This window comes from Gopherus evgoodei, chromosome 1 (assembly GCF_007399415.2).
Source record: "Gopherus evgoodei ecotype Sinaloan lineage chromosome 1, rGopEvg1_v1.p, whole genome shotgun sequence".
In the NCBI taxonomy this organism is placed as follows: domain Eukaryota; kingdom Metazoa; phylum Chordata; order Testudines; family Testudinidae; genus Gopherus; species Gopherus evgoodei.
This window is the reverse complement of record NC_044322.1, coordinates 45,218,123-45,238,926: the sequence shown is the minus strand read 5'-3', so window position 1 is coordinate 45,238,926 and position 20,804 is coordinate 45,218,123. Positions and strand designations below refer to the sequence as shown.

At 42.9% G+C, this 20,804-nt stretch overlaps 1 protein-coding gene across 4 annotated transcripts in view; it reads right to left on the bottom strand.

Moving 5' to 3' along the window:
• The window catches only part of PDS5B (PDS5 cohesin associated factor B), a 261,481-nt gene that overhangs the window by 128,938 nt on the left and 111,739 nt on the right, over nt 1-20,804 (bottom strand). For 3 of the 4 annotated variants that reach the window (XM_030563149.1, XM_030563141.1, XM_030563168.1), the window contains one exon: nt 20,042-20,182. In XM_030563149.1, the coding sequence (XP_030419009.1) occupies nt 20,042-20,182 (141 nt within the window). The remainder of the gene's footprint in view (nt 1-20,041; nt 20,183-20,804) is intronic. The other variant, XM_030563158.1, reaches the window with a different exon arrangement.

Sequence of the window (20,804 nt, the reverse complement as noted above, 5' to 3'; positions counted from 1 at the left end):
CAGAAGGGCTATCAAAATCAAATGGGTCATCAAGGAACATCGTAATATAAAGGATTGATTAATGGCCCTATTGCACCTTGGAAATGCTACATGCAAGGAAGCAACTCCTATGGGCTTGGAAGCTGAGTGAAGGAAATATAACAAAGGCTATGGTTACAGTCGAGAACTTACAATGGCACAGCTATAACCAATACAGCTATGCCACTGTAAAGTCTCTAGTGTAGGTGCTCCAAGGCTATGTATATACTATCACTTTTGTCAGCGTAAAGAACGGTTACTCACCTTCTTATAATTGTTCTTCAAAATGTGTCGTTCATGTCCATTCCAATCAGATGAGCATGCGTGCACATGCACAGCAGTAGGCCTGGGCACCCCCTGGAGTCGCACCTTCATAGTGCTCAAATAGAGCCACCCCATCAGATCCTTCTTGCCAGCTACTCTGACAGAGGGGTAAGAGGGTGGGTATTGGAATGGACATGAACACCACATCTCGAAGAACAGTTACAAGAAGGTGAGTAACCGTTCTCTCTTCGAGTGCTTGTTCATGTGGATTCCAATCAGGTGATCCACAAGCCCAAATTCAAGAGGCGGGGTCGGAGTCGTCCACTGACTGGAGCACTGCTCATTCAAAGGCCGCATCATCTCTGCCTGCTGAGTAATCGCATAGTGCATGGTGAAAGTGTGGATAGAGGACCACGTCACTGCTCTGCAGATTTCCTGAACCTGTGCCGGGAATAATGTTGACAAAGCCTGCGCTCTGGTGGACTGCGCAGCGAGTGCGGGAATCCCCTCCAAGTTGTAGCATTCCCAGATGCAGGATGTGATCCGTGACAAAATGCATTGTGATGACACAGGCAGACTTTTCACTCTGTCTGCAATTGCTATGAATAACTGGGCTGATTTTCTGACGGCTTCGTTCTCTCAATATAAAAGACTAGCGCCCTGTGGCCATCCAGAGTGGAGTGTCTTCTCCCGCTGGAATGCAGCTTAGGTAGAATACCGGGAGAAGGACATCCTGTTTGATGTGAAACTACGACACCACCTTTCGAAGGAAAGCAGAATGAGGTCGAAGCTGCACCTCATTCTTATAGAACACAGTATAAGGTGAATCTGAAGTTAGGGCCCTGAATTCAGACACTCTCCTGGCCAAGGTTATCACCGCCAGGAATGCCACCTTCTGAGAGAGAGAGAGAGAGAGAGAGAGAGAGAGAGAGAGAGAGAGCACGTTGCCCAGGAGTCAAAAAGTGGTCCCATTAGTCTAGAAAGGACCAGGTTGAGGTCCCAGGCTGGGGCAGGTTGTTGGACGTGAGGATATAGCCTGTCGAGCCCTTTTAAAAACTGGCTGACCATAGGGTTAGCAAACCCTCCTCAGCCAGGTGAAAGGCCTAGATGGTGGCTAAATGCACCCTTATTTATGACAATAAAAGTCCCTGCTGCTTCAGACGGAGAAGGTAATCCAGAATAAGTGGCACTAGAGCCAGCATCGGGGACGAATGGTGCTGCACTGACCAGACTGAAAACGTCTTCCACTTGGCAACATAGGTGGATCTTGTGGAAGAGGACTGCCAAGAAGGACTGGTCTAACCTGTTCTGAACAGGACAGCTCCATCAGGTTCACCCATGGAGCTTCCACACCATGAGGTGAAGCAAATCGAGGTTCGGATGTTAAAGATGACCATGATCCTGCGTCAGACGGTCCAGGAAGAGTGGCAGGGTGACTGAGGCTTCCACGGACATGTCTAGGAGAGATGCGTAATAGTGAGGTTAGGGCCATGCTGGAGCTATCAATATAACCTGAGCTTGTTGTTCCCTCCAGATCTTAAGGAGCACCTTGTGAACAAATGACATGGGTGGAAAGACATATAGGAGACAATCTCCCCGGTGGAGGAGGAACGCGTCTGCTCTGGAGCCCGGGCTGTGGTTCTGGAGGGAGCAGAACTGTTGGCACTTCCTGCTGTGTCGCATGATGAATAGGTCTATATGGGGAAAGCCCCAACTGTGGAAGATTGAATTCGCAACATCTGGACGAATAGACCACTCGTAGCCGTGAAATGACCTGCTGAGGTAACACACCAGCTCGTTCTGTACCCCGAGGAGGAGCGATACACTTGCAGGTGTACTGAATGTTCTACACAGAAGTCCACAGCATGAGGGCTTCCTTGCACAGTGGAGAGGAGTGTGCGTCCCCATTTGTTGATGTAGAACATATCAGTGGTGTTGTCTGTCATGACTAATACATATTGTCCCACTAAGTATGCCCAGAAGGCCTGGCACACCAGGTGCACCACTCTCAGCTCTCTGACCATGTAGAGAGCCAGGTCTGGCTGCGGACTGGCAAAGAGGACCCCCGAGCATAACTCCTGAGAATTGAGCCACTGCAGGAGGAAGTCGAGGATCGGGCGAAGTAGGGTCACTATCCTGTCCAGGCTGTCTCTGGCTGGGCCATATACTGACATCAGCCAGGACTGAAGAGGTTGTAGTTTGAGCCCGGCATGCACCACACAGGTACAAGCCCCCATGTGTCCCAGAAGCTTCAGGCAGTTGCTTGCTGTTGTGGTGGGAAATCGTCTGAGGCCTCAAATGTTATCAGTGAGGGCCTGAAATCTCCCTTGTGGCAGGTATGCCCTGTCCTGGGTCAAGTCCAATATTGCCCCTATAAACTCTATCCTCTGGATGGGGTACAGAGTGCACTTTGCTTCATTTAAAAGGAGGCCCAAGCTGAAGAAGGTGGCTCTGATAAACTTGACCTGAGCCTCCACTTGGGTCTCTGAGCAAAGCCAGTTGTTGAGGTAAGGAAACACATGAACATGGTGCCTGTGCAGAAACATGACAACAACTGCCATGCACTTGTGAAAACTCAAGGTGCTGCTGACAGGCCTAACAGAAGGATTGTGAATTGGTAGTAGTTGTTGTTCACCACGAACCTGAGGTATATCCTGTGGGGCTGAGAAATCACAATATGAAAGTACACGTCCTCCAAGTCAAAGGCGGCATACCAATCTGCTGGATCCAATGAGGGAATGAAGGAGGCCAGAGAGACCATGCATAACTTGATTTTCTTTATAAACCTGTTGAATTCCCGCAGGTCCAGGATGGGCCTGAGGCCGCCTTTCGCTTTTGGTATTAGGAAATACCGGGAATAAAAGCCCTTGGCCCTGTGCTCTGGAGGAACCTCCTCCACTGTCCCTAAAGATAAGAGCAACTGCACCTCTTGAATAAGGAGTTGCTTGTGAGAAGGGTACCTGAAAAGGGACGGGGAAGGGGGGTGGAAAGGCTGGAGACCACAGAATTGGATGGAGTATCCCCTCTCTACCATGTGGAGCACCCATCAGTCTGAGGTTATAAGAGACTACGCATGGTAGAAAGGGGATAGTCAGGATGAGAAGGTAAGGCGGGGTGGATCCATTGCCAAGTATGGCACACTGTCTTTGACTATGCCTTCGAAAGGCATGCTTCAGGCCCAAAAAACAGCCTCGGTTTTCCCGATCTCTGGCCAGAAGGTTGACATGACCTTCTCCTGCCACTTCTCTCATGCCTTCTGAAGCCGTCTTGGCTGTTCTGTGACCAAAACTCTGGGTAGGTTGCAAGAGGAAGCGTCTCCACTGATTGGAGTTACACACCCTCCCCATGACCTGAGAGTGGCGCTGGAGTCCTTCAGACAATTTAACCTTTTGTCTGTTTTCTCATAAAATAGAGTCTCACCCTCGAAAGGCATGTCCTGTATCGTTTGTTGGACTTAAAGGGGAAACTCGATATCTGGAGCCATGAGCCCCTTCTCATGCTACACCCTGGAGATCAACCTCGCCTTCTCAATCAAAGCCGAGAACTCGGCCCAGGAGTCCGAGGGGAGCAACTCCATAAACTTAGCCACTGCTGAACAAATATTGTAGGCCTACCTGCTGACGATGGCCTGTTGGTTGGAAATGCAGAGTTGTAGTCCCCCCGTGGAGTTGATCCTCTGCCTGAATAGCTCAAGCTTTTTTGCATCCCTGTTCTTGGGGGAAGGGCCTTGGAAACCCTGCCTCTTTCTCTCCAGTTTGGAGCATCCACCAGAGAGTCAGTTTGTGGTTGGGTGTATAAGTGTTCATAACTCTTGGGGGGCAAAACGTACCACCACTCATTGGGCTTGGCAGTATTATAGGGAGGCCAGAATCTGCCACAGGATCTTGGTCATGTCCATGATAGTTTTAATTAGCGGTAAGGGGCCAGAATAGGGTCTGCATTGTCCATAACTTCTTCCATCTTAATACCCAGACCCTATGCAACCTGGCACAGCAACTGCCGCAACACCCTGGAGTCTTCCAGGGCTGGGGCAATGGTAGCGCCTGTGAGCGCCTCATCCGGGGAAGATGAGAATGAAGCCACTAAGGGAGGTGCTTGTTCCCTTCCATCCCTGCCAGAGGGATCACGTCAGCCGGTGGGGACAGTGATGGGCTGAGCAGCACTGATCTTGGTGCTGAGAAGAGCACCGGCATCAACATCACAACCCACGCTGGTGCTGGAGGCGCTCTCAGGTGGTGTGCCTGCGCCATGGTCATTGCTGGTGCCATCACAGCAGCCGGAGTTGGTGCCAAGGGCACCGCTGGCACCATGACTTGAGCCACTGACATCTTTGGTGCCGAGGGCACTGCCGTTGCTACCAATGCCGGAGGAAGCTGCTCGGCAGCTGGACGTGGAGGAACAAAGGTAGCAGACATGACTGAAGTGGCACCTGAGCGAGAGCGTTGGCTCAAACCCTGGACATAGTAGAAAGCCCATGGAGTCCAGAAGGGTCACTGAACTGGGTTCTGCCATTGAGGGACCCATTGCCTCTGTCAGCACCTCCCATGGTGCCTGAAGGATGACCTTCTGCTCCTGCAATAGAGTGGTACGAGTCCAATTCCAACTCAGAATACAAGGACTAAGGCAGCACTGCATCTCTTGACATGGACAAATTGATATATTTAAGTAACCAGGGCCTGATGAAATGCATGCTAGAATACACAAGAAGCTGACTGAGGAGATATCTGAGCCATTAGCGATTATCTTTGAAAAGTCATGGAAGACGGGTAAGATTCCAGAAGACTGGAAAAGGGCAAATATAGTGCCAATCAGTGAAAAGGGAAATAAAGACAACCTGAAGAATTACAGACCAGTCAGCTTAATTTCCGTACCCAGAAAGATAATAGAGCAAATAATTAAGCAATCAGTTTGCAGATACACAGAAGATAAGGTGACAAGTAACAGTCAACATGGATTTGTCAAGAACAAATCATGTCAAACCAACCTGATAGCTGTCTTTGACAGGGTAACAAGCCTTGTGGATGGGGGGAGGAAGCAGTACACATGGTATAGCTTGATTTTAGTAAAGCTTTTGATACTGTCTCGCATGACCACCTCAAACAAACTAGGGAAATGCAACCTAGATGGAGCTACTATAAGATGGGTGCAAAACTGGTTGGAAAATCATTCCCAGAGACTAGTTATCAGTGGTTCACAGTCATGCTGGAAAGGCATAACGAGGGGTCCCACAGGGATCAGTTCTGGGTCTGGTTCTGCTCAATATCTTCATCAATGATTTAGATAATGGCATAGAGAGTACACTTAAAGTTCATGGAAAATATCAAGCTGAGAGGAGTTGCAAGTGCTTTGGAGAATAAGATTAAACTTCAAAACGACCTGGACAAACTGGAGAAATAGTCTGAAGAAAACAGCATGAAATTCAATAAGAACAAATGCAAAACACTCCACTTAGGAAGGAGCAATCAGTTGCACATATACAAAATGGGAAATGACTGCCTCAGAAAGGGTACTGTGGAAAGGGATCTGGGGTCATAGTGGACCACAAACTAAATATGAGTCAACAGTGTAGCACTGTTGCAAAAAAATGATTATTATTCTGAGATGCATTAGCAGAAATATTGCAAGCAAGTCATGAAAAGTACTTCTTCTGCTCTACTCCGCTCTGACTAGGCCTCAACTAGAGTATTGTGTCGAGTTCTGGGTGCTACATTTAAGGAAAGATGTGGACAAATTACAGGAAGAGCAACATTAAAAGGTCTAGAAAACATTACCTATGAAGGAAGATTGAAAAAACTGGGTTTGTTTAGTCTGGAAAAGAGAAGACTGAGGAGACATGATAACAGTTTTCAAGTACATAAAAGGTTGTTACAAGGAGTAGGAAAAAGAATTGTTGTTCTTAACCTCTTAGGATAGGACAAGAAGCAATGGGCTTAAATTGCAGCAAGGGACATTTAGGTTGGACATTAGGAAAAACTTAACTGTCAGGGTGGTTAAGCACTAGAATAAATTGCCTAGGGAGGCTGTGGAATCCCCATCATTGGAGATTTTTATGAACAGGTTAGACAAACACCTGTTGGGGATGGTGTAGAGAATACTTAGTCCTGCCTTGAGTGCAGGGGACTGGACTAGATGACCTCTCAAGGTCACTTCCAGTGCTATGATTCTATGATGCTAACTGAGTGTGGCCCATCACACTTCCTAAAAATATCAGAGAACAACCTGTGAAACAGACCCCAAACTGGAAAAAAAACTACTGATTAACAACTATCCCCACTCCTAATGAAATTGTTAATGCTTCCTTCAGAGAAACATGCCTGCCAAAGTCATTGAAAAAAAGCAATAGCTCACCAGTCCTCAGAAAACCACTCTGTCCTTAACGCTAGAAAATTATGAAACCTCATTGGGAGCAATTCCTCCACATTAGTGAGGAGTGTAGTTAGTGCTATAAGTGACTGGATGGAGTGCTTCATAATCAGTATAAGGGACCTTGTTATCACCTCTGAGTCTTTCAGTGCCAAGCGTTTCTGAAGATGAACAAAAGGCACAGATGTTGGCTTTAGGTGCTTTGTTGGTGGATACTTCAATGCTGATGGGAGAAGAGCTGCTTATGTAAATGGCGCTGAGATTGTTCAAATATCAGTTGGCACCAAACCGGCCCTTGAACTGCTTCCTGGCTTGGACCTACTCCGTGTCAGTGAGGGAGATCTACATCTTCCAATCACCCTGGGAAGAACGCTCCTTCTCCCCCTTTCGCCTGACGACTGAGCTAAGGAGAATTTGGAGGCTCTTGCTGACTCCACAATTGAGTAGTAAGACTTTTTCACCAATCATTGGCTATGGAGCTTAGGGTGGACCTATGGCTTACCACCACCACCACCACCATTATCTGGTCCAGTCTCCTTCCCCTAGAGCTCAGGAGAGACTCTCATCGATCTTTCCACAAGGAAGAATTTAAGGGCTGATTCCCTTGCTTTGTGTCCTCTTTTGAAACAAGTGGCATATTGTGAAGCAAATATGCTGGACAAGTGCTCAAAAGGCAGAAGGGGCACTTAGTGTCCATAGTTAATGGGGACAGTTGTCTTGTAGGTTGGACAGGATTTAAATCCTGGAGACTTTTGACTCTGCTGTATCAATTCTATATAGAAATTTATACTGTACTCATCACCGTAGTATCAGCACCTTCCAGTACTACATTAAGCAATGTGACTTCACATCTGTCACATATTGTTTGTTCTCTCATCCTCTCCCCTTGACCTCTGGTTTATGACTCCGGTTGACCCTCTAGGTTCTGGCATTCAGCTTCTGTATGTCCAGTATTGACCCTCAGCTCATTTTCTGGACTCTACACGTTGTGGCCCCAACTCTAACTGACAGGCCAAATTCTCACTTTCCCCATTAGGCCTGACTATCAACAGCATGGTCAGCAACAGGATAGTGGTGAGGTTTGTAATGGTTCTTAGTTCCTGAGAAAGATCATTCCCAGTCTCAACTTTCCCTGAGGGCAGTCTCTGTCTCACACACATACAAGCTATGCTCTTATTGTTGAGCATTCCATTCTATCAGAGGAGCATAGTTATTAACCACTTTCTTAGTCCCAGAGTTTTAAATGATCTTTTAGATATTCAGAGTGATTCAAAAATAAGGACTGAGACCTTGAAATCCTATAGGAAGCCAGAGTAGAGAGCAGATGACAATTCTGATACGTTTGTAGTAGACTGCGTTTCTGCACCGTTTTGAACAAGTTGGTTTTTCTTAAGTGCTGAAGGCTTCATGCCTAGGTATACTATAATCCAGGCAAGAGGTGACAAAGGCATAAATAACAGAGACCAGATCCTCATGCACCAGAATGGGATGGAGATCCCTACCAAGCAAGGATAGTAGAAAGTGTTACATGTATGTGTGTGTGGGGGGTCCACCATAAGCAGAGAATACAAGAGTACCCTTAGATTATGGGTGTGTATCTTCAACCAGTGAAGACTGCATCATTGCTGCAAGTTCTTCAAAGTACCTTCCCCTCTTATCACCTCTGTCCTGCTTGGGTTCTGCTTCAGCCAGTTTTTCATCCAAGATCAAATCTCATGCGAGCACTATAATTTATTGAAAACATACGCAACACCAATTAGTATGCCACTAGACAAACTGTTTGCGATCACCACTGGTGGGGCACCAGCAATGATGGGCAGCACCAATGGATTCATTGCACTCTGCAAGAAGAATGAATCTTTTTCCAAACTTTGTTTTATCATTGCATTATCCACCAAGAAGCTTTGTTCTTTCTTTTCAACACATTATGAATGTCATTATTAAAATAATTAACTATTCGAGCAAAACCTTTGCACCACAGACTTTTGAAGGCCCTGTTGGAAGATGTTGATGATAAACAATCTGATCTTATCTTGCACACAGAAGTACGATGGCTGAGCAAAGGTAAAGTTCTTGCATGTTTTTTAAGCCTAACTGAAGAGGATCAAAGAATTTCTGTAAGTCCACAAATCAGAACTTCGAGAAACTAGAGGACTCCAGCTAGTTAATGCACTTGGCTTTTCTTGCTGACATCACTGACAAATTGAACATTTTAAATCTTGAGTTCCAGGGAAAAGAAACATGTGGCTCAAATGATAGGTTCTGTAAAATCATTCAAAGCAAAACTGATTGTGGATGTCACATATGAAGACAAAGACTCTCGTACATTTCGCAAGTATGAAGAAAATGTTACGTGAAAGTGATTTTAACCCATCACCATCTGTTATCCACATTCGAACAATTCTGGAACAATCTGAAAAGAGATTTCAGCAGTTTACCTTCGAGCCTCTAGTTGCCCTTCCTGTGAATCCTTTTACTTGCCAAATAGAGGTAACAGAAATGGCTACATCAATTGCGAGTCTCATTCAAGTAAGAACAAAAGACATGGAACTGGAGACTTTGGACCTTCAAAATGATATTGTTCTAAAATCCTGCGCAACAGATGAAAATTTTTGGAATGTGGTTGACCGAAAAGCTTCCTGCCTTAAAAAATGTAGCATACAAAATAAAATTTTATTTCAGTTCCACTTATCTATGCAAAGTTCTGTTTTCAACAATGAGCATCATAAAATCAAAATACAGATCTCAGCTTACAGATGCCCATCTTAACAATTGCTTACGAATGGGAATATCATCCTATTCTCCCAACTACGAAAAACTGGCTGAAGAAGTGCAGTGCCAAAAATCATACTGAGTTTATTAGAAAAGCCACGTGAATTAATTATACCTATTTTCCATTAAGTGCTGATGAGAGCATATGATTAACTTGTTTAACTTTCTTTCATATTTGTTTGTTTATTGAAATCCAGATACAAGTAACTATACAAAGAATATTTTTAATTAACCATAACTGGCTGTCGATGTTAAAGTAAGAATAATAACTATATTTGGGCCAGCAGTTCAACAATGTTTTACTTTTTTTAAATAAATAAGATGAAAACTTTTTATGATATTTATTTTGTAAAAACTCCTTAATTTTTCTTACAGGTAGATAAAGAGCAAATTCATATGGTAAGGTGAAAGGGCAATCGCCGAATAATTTAATTAATACCTTTTACATGTAAAATTACCTTTTTTATCTTATGGATTCATATATTATGTAATGGTAAATATGATGGTTTTCATATTATTTAAATGTTCAAATGCAAAATAAGCCTTGAAAAACTGTTGGCTCCCACCACACTCTTCTGAAAACATGAATGTGCTATTGGCCACAAAAAGGTTGGGGACCACTGACATAGCAACTATTCAATGCTATCAAAACAGTCAATTTCACAGTAATGAAACTGCACACTGGGGACCACTGTCGAACACCAACACCTCAGAGGTGCATCTATGAGTGTCTGTATCTGTCAAACAGTGAGTCTACCTGCTAACAGTAGCCTAGTACAGTCACCTCAGCCTCCTTCATGACTTTTCATGCCCTACTTCGTTGGGAGTTATTTTTTATGTAAATTCAGCCATGACCAAATTTGAAAATGACACCAACACTGGAAACGTGCAAACATAGCAAAGGACAAAACCAATTTGCAAATTACCCTGGACAAATTAAAGCAGTATGGGCTGTAAATTAGGAAAGATGCAGTGATAATGAATACAAAGGAAAACACTCAGATACAAAATTGAGGACTAGAGAGGCGTAGGATGTAAGAAGAAAAATCAAATGAACAAATATAAAATGGGGAATAACTGAGCAGGCAGTGGCACTACCGAAAAGGATCTGGGGTTACAGTGGATCGTAAACCAGGTCAGTCAACAATGTGATGCTATTGCAAAAAAGACAAATGGCATTTCAGGATGTATTCTTATATGTAAGACATGGGAGGCAATTGGTCTGCTCTACTTGATACTATTGAAGCTTCAGCCGGAGTAGTGTGTCCAGTTTTGGGTACTACTCTAAGAAAGAAGTGACCAAATTAGAGAGGGGGCGAAGAGAGCAACAAACACAATTAAAGATTTAGAAAACCTGACCTGTGAGAAAAAATTGAAATAACTGGGTATGTTTAACCTAGATAAGAGAAGATGGGAGACACTTCATAGTTTTCACAGATTTAAATGATTGTTATGAGGAGGATGGTTATCAATTGTTTTCCAAGGGTAGGACAAGTAGGGAGATTTAGGCTAGGTATTAGGAAAAGCTTTTTAACCACACCTCTAGCCCGATACAATGCGACCCGATATAACATGGGTTCACATACAACGCAGTAAAACTCTGACCTGCTGCTCTGAGCAGCATGTTAAGGGTGCCGGGCCAGGCCGGGGTTGAGGGATTCAATAAGGAGCAGAGGGTCTCGGGAGCAGTTAGGGCCCCCTCCCCCCCCCAGGGTCTGGGGGGCAGGAGCTGTGGGAGGGCACTTTTGGGGGCCCACAGTCCCAGAGTGGCCCGGGGGATTAGCAGGGGGCCGGGAGCAGCCCATTCTGCTTCCTCCCTCTTCCCCTGCACTTACCAGCGGCAGCAGAAGCGGAGCAGCCTGGCCGCAGCCCGCTCCGCTCTGTCAGCTCCCAGCCGCAGCGTTCTGTTTCCTGCCACAGGTAAGTGCGGAGGGCATCCTTTCCCCAACCTCCCCACACTCACCGGCAGCAGGAAGCGGAGCAGCCCAGCCCCAGTCTGCTCCACTCTGCCACCTCCCAGCCATGGCACTCCACTTCCCACTGCAGGTGAATGCACAACCTTTCCCCAGCCACCCCCCAGCAACATGGCTGGGGCCGGGGCAATGAAAGCAGAGCATGCTGGGGCCACGTTGCTCCACTTTCCACTGCAGATGAAAGCAGGGGGCATCCTTTCCCCAGCCTCCCCACACGCGCCAATGGTGGGCAGCAGAGTGCTGCAGCTGGGAGCTGGTGGAGTGGAGCAGACTGGGGCCAGGCTGCTCTGCTTCCCACCGCTGCGTGCCTGTCAGGGGTGGGGGAGCGGACAGGAGTCAGAACAGTCAGGAGACGGAGGGTTGGGTAGGGGATGGGTTCCTGGGGGTGATTAGGGATGGGGGTCTGTGGAGGCGGTGGTCAGGGAACAAGGAATGGGGGGGGGAGGGCAAAGCAAGTTTTATATAACACGGTCTCATCTATAACACGGTGAGATTTTTTGTCTCCCAAGGACTGCGTTATATCAAGGTAGCGATGTATATGGACAGTTGAGCACTGAAACAGTTTACATGGGGAAGCTGTGGAATCCCCATCAATGGAGATTTTTAAGACCAGATTAGACAAAAACCTATGGTCTCTATTCTAGATATATTAAACCTGCCTCAGCTCTGGGAGGTTGACATGATGCTCTCTTGAGGTCCCTTCTAACCCTACATTTTTATGATAAATGAAGCAGCAACACACTGTACTAAAGCCAGTTTATTTACAGTTAATTATTTGATGTTAATCTTATTTTCCTAATTTTTTCTTATATTACTTACATTATTAAACATAATATTTACATTGTGGTAATACCCAAAGGTCCTATCAAGATTAAGGCTCCATTCTGCTAGGTACTGTACAAATACTGATAGGAAGGCCCTGTAGGGTTTACATAAGGCATAAATAGATGAAAAGCAGGATATAAAATACAACCAAATATAATGATGAGTTACCATTATTGTACTGTTGGGTTTGTTTTTATTTTTATATGGGGCAGGAATGCAGGCATTAGTAAGAGTTATGAAGGAAATGTGATATGATATAGTGAGAGGAAGGAAAAGAAGAACAAGTCTCTGCTGCGTGGACAACTGTCCCATAAGCGACAACAACAACTGCCACACAGAAGGTAGGGAATCAAGACTGAGGAGAAATTGTTTATCATAAGAAGTGGGCAATCATAAGAAAAATTTGAAATCTAATGCTTTAGAAAAAGGTGAATGGAAGAGTGCATATATCTTCAAAAACAGTGGATGAACCTGATATCAAGCATTCTAGTGTGCTTGCTCAATACCAACATGTATGAACAAACCATCATAGTACAGATTTTGTATATTCTCTCTCTCTCTATATATATATATATAGCAAATTTGTTCAAAGATTTAGACACCTAAAGTTTTTGAAGTAGTCATGTTAATCAAAATTTGACTGTTTCTAAAATCAATCACCTAACAGTCTCTCTTAAAATCAGTAATACAAACCAGTGTATAAGCACAACATACACAAACATCTCCACGTCCGTAAAAATCCTAGAGACTAACAAAACGACATTTAACACTACAGAAAAAGTTCCAAGGGAATGTGAAGGCTTTTAGAAATTACATATCTGAATACAGATATTTACACGGGGGTGGTTTGTAGCGTTAGAGAAAAAGCTAGAAAGAAGGGACCATTAATAAATGAGGATGATGATTTATATACAGCTAAAATACTGAACTCCCTTTCAAACAGAAAAAAATTTGCAAACTTGGTAAACCATGAAACCAAACCCAAAAATGATCTGTGGACATATATTTTGGAGTCCTGAGCTCAATTTTCAGCTCCACCAAAAGCTTCTGTGTGACCACGTCATTCAGTGTATTAACATTCGCCATCAACAATGGGTCAAGTTCTTCCCAGCTGGGTTTCACCAGCCTGAAAAGACATATGTCCAAAGCACACAATTTGTAGCTCAAAATATTTCCAATATCACTTAACACTCCTCACAAGGAGCAACACCGACTAAAGTAGAGAAGACAAAGGGCCAGAGTCTCCAGTCCACTAAGTTCACTTTTCTCCATGAAAGCAGTGCAAGGAGAACTTAAGCCAACCAGATCTCCCACAGAATTCTCTCCGAGTAGTGGGAATCTCCGTTACCATAAAGATGGAATAGGTAGCATAGCTACCTGTACGCCAGCTGCCATCACCGATAACCACAGAGAGGAGTGGGTGCTGAAGGTAGGTGATAATGTGAAGGAGACACAGCCCTCTACACACTGTTGTCCAAAGGTATAAGTTAGAGAAGGCCCCCTATTGCTCTGTCATCAGTGCTGGGCCTCTGACAAGGAGCTGCAAATGGCGTCCTGTGGCTGTCCCTTCTCCACTACATCCAAGCACAGCCACAGAAACAGTTAAGCCAAAATCTTTCTGATTTTATCTACAAGTGAACATGACATTTCCTCACAAAATGATGGAGGAGGGAAGTTGTATTAATTTAGTTTTTATTAACCACACTATCTACTAAATGAAACATACAGTAGTCTACTTGAGACTTGTCTACATGAGAAAGATGTATGGTCTAACCAGGGGTAGGCAACCTATGGCACATGTGCCGAAGGTAGCATGCGAGCTGATTTTCATTGGCACTCACACTGTCCAAGTCCTGGCCACCGGTCTGGGGAGCTCTGCATTTTAATTTAATTTTAAAATGACGCTTCTTAAACATTTTAAAAACCTTATTTACTTTATATACAACAATAGTTTAGCTATATATTATAGATTTATAGAAAGAGACCTTCTAAAAATGTTAAAATGTATTACTGGTATGCGAAATCTTAAATTAAATAAATGAAGACTCAGCACATAATTTCTGAAAGGTTGCCGACCCCTTGTCTAACCTAAGGTGTGATTTAAATTTACTTTAGTTACACTGGTACCAAAGGCTGCATGGCCACTTATTTCAGTTTAAACCAGACTTATGTCAATTTAGTTTAAGTTTACTGGGAACAGGTTTAAGCTAACCTGAAAACCATTCTTAAATCAAAATAAGTGTGTCCACACAGGGTTTACACCAGTATAATAAAATCAATTTAAAAAAACATGAACTAAATATGTTATAGTAATAGGTAAAAAACATACATAGGTCATTTTTAAGTTGGTGTGCTTTTAAGTCTTAAAAAGGAACGCAATTTTTAAATTGTGTATAGGTCGTCTGGGTGCGCATCCATATAGTTAATTCATCTGGACTAATTCCTTCCTAGCCATACTTAAAGCATGGGACTTATTGCTTTGTATACATCAACACTCCAAATTAGCCTTCTTAGGATCCATTCCAAGGCTCACTATACACTGGGTGATAAAGTACAAAGAAAGTTTTATTTAGGAAGGCCTGATTATGATCTATATAATTTCATCTTAAACTGACGGTATGCCATTGCTTTCTCCAGAGAATAAAAAGATCTTAGAAAAGAGAACTTCCTTCAATCTGTAAAACTGGATATTCAATTTTAGGAATAAACTCCACATTAATTACAAGAACCCCTTCTACTTGCAAAGTATACAATGTTAAGGTTCAACAGATAATGCCCTTAGTTCAGATATCCTCCTTGACAAGATGATGACCAAAAAAAAAAAAAAAAAAAAAAAACAAGTTATTTTCATTGATACTTCAGAGGTTCTAAATTGGTGCTTAGTGAGAGTATTCAGGAAAACGTTCACCTATGGCTGTGTTCTATGATTTTTTTGAGTAAAAATTGGACATGCTCACTACACAATTTTCTGATATATGGATGAAAGTCTGTTGACACACAAATGCTGAAATATAGCCTCCATCAGAACTTAAATTTGGGGCTTTAAAATCCCTAGTAAGCGCATTTTGAAGAAATTAAAACAAGCGTTGACCTTGGCACCTATAGGAAAAAATATCCTGGCTTTTACACCAAAATTTGAATTGAGACCAAGTTATAGAATATGTTGATGCATTCCTTGATACCAGTAATTTGGCAAGACTAACATATTAATAGCCTCTATTTTTTTTAACTCTCCTTTCAAAATTGAAGCAGCTACATTTACGGTCGGTGTACACACAGACAAGCCCCTCAAATCATGAAACGTCTCCTAAAACTGATTTATTTACTTGGGTGCAAGTCTTTCTTTGACACATTTTGGAATATATGTGGATTAGCTAAATTGATTTTAGCTACTTTTATTCCAAATAAGTGTCCATGGACAAACTTGCACTGAAAATAATTAATCTGGTTTTAATTCACACCTTGTTATTTCAGTGCAAGTTTGTACACAGCCCCTTTGCATCTTGATGTAAAATGAGTCCATGTGACAACAACAACAGGTATTTCCTGCAATGGAAGTAGATGACCAGGCCAGCTGACATATTGCCTACATCACAGAAATGAGGTTGCATTGAACAGGGAGGGGTAATTAGAAGCATAATTGATTTCTCCTTCCTGATCTTCTGAATCAGGCTGGATTGACATAGCACTAACACAGAACTGGACACAAAATTGCCCATAAACTCTTCCTTGACACATGGGAGACTGAATGGAAAATCTAAGCCCAGTCTTCTGGCCAACGCTACAGGACCAAGACCTGGTGAGAGGATCCGAGCCACTTGGAGAGCACAGCAAAACAACCTCATCCTCAAAAATAATTAAATTTCTGAACTTTACATCAATAACTATGAGCCATTATTGTGCATATTCTTGAGGGCTGCAAGGAATGGCAATGCAGGGAACTTCTTTGAGAGATAATGAATTAATTTGCATCAGCATATAGTGGTTGTTGCAATGGAGCCTCTGCTCTGATCGATTATAATATAAACTCTTTAGCAAGGTTCTCCAACAAGTTAGGTTTAGCACAGTATGCCCATTCCTCTTGAATAACATTCTCTACAGACAGCTGTAGGACACTGGTGTTTTAGATGCAGATGAAAAATACTTCTGAGTTGTCTAAGCCTTTTAATATTTTCCTCCTCTTATTTCTCTTCCTTTGTCAGACTGTTAGAGGAAAAGATCTAGACTGGTAATTAACTACGTGAGTAGAGTTTTAAAAACATTTTTAACTGAAGATGTCTTACCCTCTCTCCTCCTAAGGTTTCTGCCCAGCATAAGATCACTGGCCTTCCAGAAGGAGAGGAAAATATTCTTTCCCTTTTTAAATCTCAATGACTTTTTCTTAGAATTTGACGACCTATAAAATTTCAGTTTATGTTATTGGCTATTTAAATATAAAGAACAGGATAAGGGAGAAGCTCTGGTGTTTTCTTTTTGATCTGCAGAATACCACATATTTTATCAATGTATCTGGGGGCTAGTTCCTCCACTAACATGGAATTAAAATTAAAGGAAAAGATAACTAGTCTTTAGTTTTAATGGAATCTTGGATATCTTTGCTTTTTCTCAAAAGCAGTCTTCCTGGTCTTGGATTTCTTTTTCTTCAAATCAGCATCTGCCTGCGAATATGTCTACACTGTAATTAAAAAACACACAGCTGGCCCGTGCCAGCAGACTCAGACTTGCGTGGCCCAGACTAAGGGGCTGTTGACCTGCACTGTAGACGTTCAGGCTCAGGCTGGAGCCTGGGCTCTAGGACCCTCAGAAGTGGGAGGATTCCAGAGCTCGGGATACAGCCCGAGCCCAAATGACTAAACCAGGGGTAGATAACCTATGGCACAGGTGCCTATGGCGGCAGGCAAGCCGCTTTTCAGTGGCACTCACACTGCCCGGGTCCTGGCCACTGGTCCGAGAGGGCTCTACATTTTAATTTAATTTTAAATTATGCTTCTTAAACATTTTAAAAACCTTATTTACTTTACATACAATAGTTTAATTATATATTAGAGACTTATAGAAAGACACGTCCTAAAAACATTAAAATGTATTACTGGCACGCAAAATCTTAAATTGGAGTGAATAAATGAAGACTTGGCACATCACTTCTGAACGGTTGCCGACCCCTGGACTACAGCGTAAACAAACAGTGAGATCACACTCACCTCTCACAAGTGCCCCCTGTCCAAGTGCATGTGCCTACACTCTGATTGTGGTGGGTCTTCGGTGGCTCAGCCTTCCAGCCAGAGTTACACACTGTTTGTATGTAAAACAGGGGAAACTGTCCAAAAGAAGGGCCTATCCCAGTACCTTCAGTTGGCCTTTCTTTCTCTGTCGCCCTCCCTGGGCTCCAGCCCTTAATTAGTCCAGCAGTCTTCAAAATGGCTTTGGCTCTGGCATTGAGCTATCCTCTAGGGCTCCCTCCCTAGAGACAATGTCCTCACTCCTGCTGGGCCACTAGAAGAGTTCAGTTCCCTTTTCGAGTGCACAGTTCAAGCCACTTTCCTAGTGGCTGGTGCGGGGAACCCAAGCCCTCTACTCTAGGTCCCAGCCCAGGGGCCCTAAAGATAGCAGCTGTCCACCATGTCCCTTTAACTGAGATGCATTGCTGCTACGATTCCCTCAGCCACTTCCCTGTGGCCCCAGTACTTTCTTCACCCTTATGTCAGGGCCTTGTCTCGGTTGAGTCCCAGCCACCACCCAGAGCTCCTTTTCCCTCCTCCAGATCCCTGCCAGCACTGCTCTGTCCAAGGTCCTGTAGCTCCCTCAGCCAGCTAGGCACACCACCTACACTCCAATTCCAGCAAGAAACTCATTTCACTCTGTCTCTGCAGTTCTTCTTATACTAGCCTGGTGGGCCCTGATTGGCTGCTCCCTGCAGCCCCTTTCTGATTGGTTGTGTGGGATATTGCCACTCTAAGCAGCTTGAAGGATCCTCTCCACTGCCTTTTTCTGGGGCCTGCTCTGGCAAGGTCACAAGGCCTCCAGCATGGGGCCTCGGAGCCTGGTCCACCCCACCCACACAGCCCCTTAGCCAGAGTCAGCTGGCACAGCCTGCCACAGCTGTCTAACTGCATTGTACACATATCGTCAAAGGTGACAAAGAAAGGGCTTTCCATATTTACTGGGGACAGAGGAGATTCCTTATGCTCACACTCTCAGTTTCATTTTTTCTGAAGGACATAAAGCTTGGTCTTCGGTGATCTAGCTCCTGGGAGATGAAAGTTCCTGATTCAGGAAGGCAGAGGGGGAATAGGCAATGACAAAAGGTCAACATAGCCGCCGGCTGTGGCTGGAAAGGCAAGTCCAATCATCTTCTTGCCCTTTGGGATATATCTTTGGCTAATGCTACTTTGGCAGGACTCTCTCTCAGTTAAGGTATATTACCACTAGCTTCCCCGTCTCAGTCTGAATTTCTGGTCCAGGGTGGCTTCTTTCTTGTATTGTCAGCTCATTGCTTTGATGATGGGTGTGACTGTTCCTTTCAGACACTTCCATCAGAAGAGAAGAAGAAGAATAGCAGCTTTAACCTTTGCTTCTCCTTAAGCTCATCAGACATTACCAGGCTCTCATACTTAACACCCAGGAATGGGAAGACCTGATTAGCCTACCTACAGCTGTGGATTGTGGGCTTGTCAGGGACAGAGACACTCCTGTTCTGTTCTGGTCTCTTTCCTAAGCTAAAAATTGGTTGAAGACCCATTATTTAGGATCTGTGGACCTTATTATGCAGAAGAATAGAGAAAAGCACTGGTGATACATAAGATCAGAAATAGATAGCAGAGAGGCAGTATTATGAAAAGCAGCAAGGAAAAAAACATACACCAAGCTCACAATGAGAGTGCCTTTTTATTCAGAGCTTAAACATTTCTTCCAGGACTTTCCCAATTCAAGCATGAGAAAGTAGAATAAGTAATACAGAAGACCTGACCCATGGTAAAAAATACTGACCATAGGCCTCATTTTTAAAATTATAAGGCCTATTTTTCCCCCATTCATGAGACATTTGACATTTTTAAAATAAAATAAAACCTGAAAAAAGATAGGCTACTTACTCAAGCAAGATTAGGGGGGAGGAGGAAGAGAAGGAAGAACAGCTCGGCATCCACATCCCCTTCTAATATAAATTTTAGAAGACCAACACTGAGGCAAAAAGTAACCCAGAGAGGGGGAGCATAATGCTCAGGGATGACCACACCAATGAAAATGCAGTAAAATGGACATTAATTCTTAATTTTCCAGAAAGTTATAGTAAAGAAGTTGCTGTTTTCCAACCACAAAGGATAACAAATGTTTCCCAATCTAGTGACAGCTATACAGTATTTTAATGTTGGCCAGACGTATGCCCAGAAACTCCACTCAAATTTTTTAACTACTACATACAAGGGAATAGTATGCCATTAAGTGGCATATGATTTTCAATCTATTAAAATTTGTGAATTACTGCATAAGCATTTAAATAAATAGTAGTTTGCAATGCCAATGACAAAAAAATTAAAATAAGTTATTTTTCTTTGAAATATGTGAATCACACTTACAAATGCAGTCTTTTCTAATTACTCTGTGAAATAACTTCTGTAATTCCATTTTTTCTACAACTTTTAAGATTAGACTTCTTATATATTTACTCTTATGCACTGGTTGTTTTGAGTTACTTAGATGTGACCGTAAGAAAAACATTTAAATTCCAAATTAGACACGGTGAGCTTATCAAATATTACATAGCCCATATTCAGAGCAAAAAAATCCATTTTAAAGACTGTCTAAAACAAACATAGTATGATATTTACCTTAAGTTTGAATTCAAGCTGTGGTAAAACAGAAAGCAAGAGATGACTGTCAATATTGTATAACTCCAGAATTAAGTCAAAGACATGCTCTGACAGATCACTGATAGAAGTTTTCCCAAGCATAAGCACCTGATTAAAGAACTGGAAAGGAAAACAAAGAACATTACATCAGTAACAGAATAAAAGTAAAACAGTATACATCTTCTGTGTCTTTTCTAAAATCCTAACTTGGCCTACCACGGAATCAGCTTATATCATCTTCACTAATTCTGAGTAAGGATACAAATTTCTACCTATTAAAATGATAAAAGTGGAGGGAAATGAGTTTATGGAAAGATAACCCTTAAGATACAATACTTTTTCCTTTCGATTTATATTCATAAACTAGAGGTGAAAAGCAACACTACAAAAAGGTGCCATGCATTGTTTAGTTTATCACAGCAAGTCTAGAAACAACTTAAAGAAAAACAAATAATTCCTTTACCAGTTTCAGTTATATCAGATCTTTTGTAGTGTGACTAAATTTAGAGTTATTTAATCACTAGCAACACCAAAAGCATTCCATCATTTTGCCTAAATGGGACCAATACAGAGAAATAGCAAAGGAATTACCACACTACTGTAAAAAATAATGTATAAAGTGTATTTGTAGCCGTGTTAGTCACAGGATATTAGAGAGAAGGTGGGTGAGATAATATCTTTCATTGGACCAACTTCTGTTCATGATATGAGAGAGAGATTTTGAGCCACACAGAACTCTTCT